The 6805-nt window shown below is 40.2% G+C and overlaps 1 protein-coding gene across 1 annotated transcript in view; it reads left to right on the top strand.

Annotated features, from left to right (window-relative positions):
* Positions 1-657: 657 nt before the first annotated feature.
* The window catches only part of taf4a (TAF4A RNA polymerase II, TATA box binding protein (TBP)-associated factor), a 70202-nt gene continuing 64054 nt past the window's right edge, over positions 658-6805 (top strand). Inside the window, exon 1 of the mRNA XM_080204738.1 lies at positions 658-2092. Coding sequence (XP_080060864.1) covers positions 658-2092 — 1435 coding nt within the window. The remainder of the gene's footprint in view (positions 2093-6805) is intronic.

Here is a 6805-nt window from a genome sequence, read left to right as displayed (position 1 = left end):
TGCAGCAACTCTGATCTCAATCCAATCTCAAATCGAGCAAGTTGTACAACATCCCAACAGCATATAAGCTTGCTGTTTCACGAACAAAAAAAATAATCAAAGCTACACTGAGTTCAGTTTGGAACAACAGCACTCGGATGTGGTGCCAACTTAGTTCCCCACTCCAGCTGCGTACACACACATATCCCCGCAAAGAGTTAGTAGGTTTAACATGTCCGCTGAGATGGAGCTCTCTGAGGATGTGACAAGTTGCTGCTATTTCCACACATCACCACCAGGTGTGGCGCCCTTTAGCATCCGAAGCCAGGGAGCCATCTTGCGCGCAATCGTGTACAAAGATAAATTCGGAAAATCCACAGAAAACGGCGGCTTTCGAGGCGAGTCGGGTGGAGGGCGTCGAGACGGTCGGAGGAGCGTGGAGGAATCGACGCGGGTGAAAGAAGAAGTGGGGCGCAGGCATCGTGTTTGTTCCCTCGCCGTCGCCTCTCAAGCCCGCTCGGCGCCCCCCATTCCACAGCCCAATAAGGCGGCCCGTCATTGGCCGGCGCTTTAAACCGGGAGCCGGCCAATGGCGGCGGCCCGCCGCTGACGTCAGCCCCCGACAACACGGCTCGGTGCGCGTGCGCGGTCCCAGTCAAACAAGAGTTCTGCCTTAAGATGGCGGCGGGGGCTCCAGATCTGCTGGACGATGTGTTCTTCTCGGACGTAGACGAGAAAGTGGTGAGCGACCTAGTCGGCTCCCTGGAGTCCCAGCTGGCGGCGGCGGGCCACAACGCGGCGGAGCCGGGCGCAGTCCGGGCGCCGGCGGTGAACAATCACGTGGAAAACCCACCCGGGATGGTGAGCAATAATGTTGAGCTGCAAGCGGCAGAGAACAAAATGGGACTGGCCGGGGCTGAGGTCTCCACCGCAGCCAAAATCAAAGTGGAGGAGAGCTCCGAGGGCAAAAACGCACTAATCAATTCGCAGAACGCGTTCGGCGGCGGGGTCCTGCCCTGCACGACCACGGCGGGGAGTGGGGCACAGCAAAGTGTTGTTATCAATAATGCAAGGTCCCAGGCTCCAGGAGTGGAACAGGAGCAGAGTACAGCGGCGGCGGCGGCGGCAGTGACAGGATCGTCGGAAACATCAGCTGCAGGCAGCATCGGTCAAGGGAAGTCGGTGGTAATAAGTGCAATGGCAACCCCAGTGTCCAACCATGTGAAAACTGTCACCTCCAACATACAAACTCTTAATGGGAATAATGGAATGGCGATAAACTCTCACAATGCAGGAAATGCCACCACTTTCACTTGTTCAGCAGCAGCAACTACCTTGCCAGCTGTTACGGTGGTCAATAATGGACCTGGATCTGTTGTCAAAAACACAATTAATACAGGGTTGCCAGCCGTGTCTTTGCCAGCCTCTAGTTCTGCCTACACTGTTATTCAAACGTCTTTTGTCAGTACGCAGAATGTTCCTTCAACTGTTGTTTCTTCACAGGCAGCAGGACCCACAGTGACATTAGTGAGACCACCACCTCACAGTGGCCCAGCTCTGTCAGTTGCATCAACGCCAAATGGCAGTAGTACTATATTGAACTCAACAGTTAGTGTAACTAACTTGCCAGCTCCTGGTGGCACCGGGGCTCCCCATCAGACTTCACTTCTGACTTTAAACAGTCAGCCTTCTAGTTTGTCAAGTAACGTTTCTTTGTCTGCTGGTGGACAGGTTATCAAATCTGATTTACAGCCCAAAACAATTATACAGACACCACAACAGACTCTCAATGCAGGAATATTGACATCAACAACTGGTAGTGCAGTGACCAGTGTAAACAATCAATCAAATACAAGTACTATGGTAATAGGTCAGACGATACAAAGTGGGCTTCAGAATGTGGCATCCAATCCTGGTGGAATTTCCACTCAGTCAGTTGGTACAGCGGCAGGAATGGGCAAAGGAACCATAAACACAGTTGCCCAAACTCTGGCAAGGACAGCAGCAGTGAACACTGGGCCAAGGACAACTATAACACCACAAGTTATAGCTCCCCGTCTCCCTCAACCCTCACAGCATCAGCCAAACATTCAAAATATTCAGATTCCCCCAGGTGAGAACCAGATCATATTGTTCAGTGGCATGTATTTTCTTGTATTGTTAAGACTTTTGAAACATTGCTTATTTTCCTATACAGCTCAGTGCCAGAGATGTAATTTAGGTTGCGTTGGAGGCAATTAAACCAAAGTGAAAATAGTTAATGTGCAATGATTGTCAATAATCCGAACATAGATTAGACTGACAGAAAAATTGGCAGTAAAAAATATTCTGGTCATATTTTCCAAATGTTAATATAATAGAATTTGATTACTTAAATTAACAGTTCTGACTTGCAAATTATAAAAGGCTATTGTCACATAAAAGGTAATTTAGCGTAAAATTACTAAACTTGTGTATATATGTTTGTATATTAATATATATTAATGCCATTATGTTTTGTTGTTATAATATTGCTCAGTACCATATGATCTGAGTGAAACCACTTGCAGATCCGGTCTTTCTTTCACGTTTCACTTATGACAGGCTTGGATAGAATGGATAGTCAGTCTTTTTCCCAGGGTCGAAGGGCCAATTACTCAGGGGCATAGGCTGAGAGTGAGAGGGGGAAAGTTTAAAAGAAATGTAAGGGGCAAGTTTTTCACACAGTGTGGTGAGTGCCTGGTACATGTTGCTGAAGGAAGTGGTGGAAGCAGATTCTAAAACAGTGTTCAAGAGGCATCTGGATGGATGCATGAATAGGTAGGGAATAGAGGGATTTAGACCACGTAGATTATAATCTAAAATATTAGATTAGAGAGGTATCTGTGTTGGCAGAGACTTGGTGGACCGAAGGGCCTGTTCCTGTGTTGTACTGTTCTTTGTAAATCATTGATTGTGCTAGTGATTGTACAGAATGGCTGTAATAGAAACTTGTATTCTATCTCATACAATTTTGTAGCTTTGTCGATGGATATGACTAAGTAATCTATTAGAACAATTGGTAAAGTTAAATTTTTTAAAAGTCAGGACAGTTCTGCACAACTTCTAATTATCGTAACTTTAATATAATTCAATATATACGTATTCATCAGCAACTGTTGCACGCCCCCCAGAAATTAAAAGCGTGAAAAACAATTTTTCAAATCCATTCAAAGTAATAAATGCTGTTTACTGAGAAAGAACTTATCAGCTGATTCATTGCTTGTTTATTATCAAATTTTTGCAATGAAATCAGCTGAACATTGATTAGAGCCAATAAGTGTTTATGAAATGCTTCTTCTGTCGTATTCTTTCCTCTGCTTCTGTCATTATTTCTCCCCATTCCCAAACTAAATTTACCAGATAAGGAATCATCTAAGCTTAATATTATTTAGCACTTAAGTGTTTTCTTCAGAAATCAAAGAAAATTTATCAACATCATAAAGTATAGGATCAAGCATATGCTGAATGATGCATGCATCAAATTTTGTACTTTGTTCAGAAATAGTTTTTTTTGCAACAAATGATCAACATTTAAAATTGCAAAATTTCCTCTTTTAAACCAAAATGATCAAGAACGTGCTCATGCTTAAAACCTAACATCGCGGACTTGTGATTAATGTCTACAAAATTATAGTTTGTAATTGTGCTTGCTACTGCATTGCCTAACTGCAATCAGTATCAAGTTATTCACACATCATTATTACCATTCTCGTTTTAACAAACCGGAATGATGGGTGTATGAAATTTTCTTACCATATCCACTTGAACTGACAGCTGCCAGCAAGAGAATTAGAAATGAAGTTTAAATTTTGCTTTTCCAAAGTTTTGAGTTGCATCTGGACTATTTTGAGCCGCTATAGTGTAGTTTAGTTTGCTGCACGAAATTTGTTGGGAACAATTTGAAATTATGAATTACATTGCACAAAATCATATTAATGTAATATTAGAGGTTGTTGCCTTAAAGGGAAAGGAAAATCTGATTGAGTACTTCCTTCAAAGTACTCCTTGAGTTTGTTAGGGAAAATAATTAAGAAAAGTCAAAATAAACTCTTGTTTCAACAACAGCAACTTGTATTTATGTAGCACTTTTAATGTATAAAATGTCTCAGGGCACTTCTCAGAAGCATTACAAAAAAAAAATTGACAGTGCCACACAAAAGCAGATAACCATAAGCTTGGTCAAAGAGATGAGATTTAATGACCATTTTAAAGGAGAATAGAGGTTTGTGGATGGAATTCCAGAGCTTAAGCCTAAACAGGTGTAAAAGCACTGTCACGAGAGGTGAAGTGAAAAAAATAGGAGATGTTCAAGAGATCAGAGCTAGCAGAGTATACATCTTGGAGAGGCTCGAGATACAGATGTATGTAGGGGCAAGACCACAGAGTGATTTGAAAATGAGGACGAGAATTTTGGAATGGAGGTGCTGCTTAACCAGGGGCCACTCTAGGTCCAGAAGCAAAGGAGTAAAACAGGCGAATGGGATCCGGATGCAGAAACAAATTAATTCTTTAAAATGTAAAATTTTATTCCAAAGTGGGAACCCCTTAGTCTAATCATTCTCCTTGCTAAACCATACTGGTGTCATCGCCAATGGTGAACATACTTGTGCAGCTTAGAAAAAAGTGGCAGTCAGAACTTCAATCAGGCCATTTCTATAAAATGGGAGTAGTGATTTGATCTAAAGGTATTCCTAGAATTTCTTTCCCTTTTATGTCCAGTGAAGCATACACTAGAAGCCCAGTGAGATCACTGAATAGGTACTTTGATTTAATCCACTGCCAATTTTGCTTTTGCATAAATGGAAAGGTAGAAGCATCCATCAAATCAATGTGTCCCTCATACTATATCTTTAAGAGGTGGCACATTAATAAATGCGATGAAGACGTTGTTTAATATTAGACCAACAATTCTAGAAAATCCAACACGTAGACGGAAAAAAAATTATAGAATAAAGGGAAGGATGACGCTTAACCACAAAATCTCAGTTTAGAATGCATAACATGCAACACCTTTTCACTCCGCTTTGCTATTTTTAGAGATTCTTTCTGGGTTGCATTCTATGAAGTTGTGTCCCAACAATATTGCATAATATTTAAGCTGAACAGTTGGAACCCAAAGAAAATGTTCAGTTTTTGAGGAGATTGCTAAGTCTACTATGCAATATGATTGTTATGGTTTTTTAAGTGTGGATGTGTACGTTTTTTTGAATGTCAGTCTTAAATTTTGTGTTAATATTTGACATGCTTTCAAATAAACAAACGAAGTACACAGAAAACTGCTAGATTCACAACTTCATCTTTTCAGTATTTGGTGCAGACTAAAGTTGATTAGAAAAGCCTCTCAATTACTCTAACTTTACTTATACTCTTCATCCCTTGAGGTACATAAGATTGCATGCCAACTTTAAGACTTATTTTTATTTAGAAAATAGAAGTTATGAAATTGAGAAGTATATTGCGAATGTTCCATGCATGAAAGCTGTTTACATATTAACAGTTTTTATTCAGTACTGTTACGCAGATGCTAATTTTCTGTTCTTATGCAAATTCTTGTTAATTGCTTTATGATCTAACCTGAGTTAAACTAGCTGAGAAGTTGAAGAATTTGCTAAGAATCTGACAATTTAAAATCAAATGAAGAATTAGAGACAAAACTTAAATGTTTATAGTCAAAGTCAGGACTGAAAAGTAGAATAATAACATATGTCAAAATGTTATGGCCAGCTTGGGTTAGTTGGATGCAAAGTGAATTTAAAGAGTGTGTGCTCTTTGATAACAGTTAATTTGTTAACTTTCTGTTGTGGCGTCCTTAGCAATTCTGAATTTGTAGGGGCAAGAGAGGGGAAATCTGGCCCTGAATCTAGTTGCTAGCCCTGACCACTGTTTGGTAACTACTGTTTAGATGCACATACATGTGTCAGGATGGCAAGATCAAACTCAGCTGTGACAGCCCTGTGGGTTAACTAAGTGTTGGGATTCACTACCAAGCCCACACATTAAGAATTTTAGCCACTTGGACCAGATATTGGAATGTGACCAATGGAGCTGTCCCATGCAGGATATAAACACCATTTGGGAGATGAATTAAGAAAGTTGACAAGCAAATGAAATATGCATTTGGCTTCAGTTTGAGACAGGTCAGTTAGAGGCCACAGGAGGAAAACAAGAGTAAAGTTATTCCTTGTCCTCTTATTGTCCTAGTTGAAGTGAGATATTTGAACCAGACAAAGGTATTATCTCCCAGTTTTCAAACTCTGCTAATCCTGAAGTTAGAGTGAAAACATCACATGAAATCGAATGTACAGGAGAGCATTCATGCTTATCACTTTGGCTATTCATGGAATAAACAACACATTGAAATTAAGTTATGATAAATACAATTGTATAACTGAGTCTCCCAATCTTGCACAGCAATCTGTTGTGTTTGGATGTGCACCGTTATATTTTTGTAAGCTAAATTTCATTACAGAAGTCATATAATCTTGTGTACAAGTTAAATTCTACATTTGCCCCCAAAATAACATGAGTAAATCAGAAGTAATATACTGCTGGAAAACCCAGCATGTCAGGCAGCAGCTACAAAGAGAGAAGTTAAGGTAACATTTTTTCCTTTGATTCACTTTCATCAAAAAAGTAAATAACTGTTTGGGACTTCCCAAGGATGAGGAAGGTGCTTATATCAAGGAAAGTTGTTTTTGAGTAAATAAACAACTTGTAGTAATGTAGTTAAAATTTATATTTTTAGATAAAAGATTTTATTAAATAATTGAATTGAAATTTAGTTCTGTCATTAGTCTGTTTTGCA

The sequence above is a fragment of the Carcharhinus amblyrhynchos genome, chromosome 16 (genome assembly GCF_965287045.1).
Source record: "Carcharhinus amblyrhynchos chromosome 16, sCarAmb.v2.hapA, whole genome shotgun sequence".
In the NCBI taxonomy this organism is placed as follows: Eukaryota; Metazoa; Chordata; class Chondrichthyes; order Carcharhiniformes; family Carcharhinidae; genus Carcharhinus; species Carcharhinus amblyrhynchos.
The sequence above is the reverse complement of the archived record's forward strand: the minus strand, read 5'-3'. Positions and strand labels throughout refer to the sequence as shown.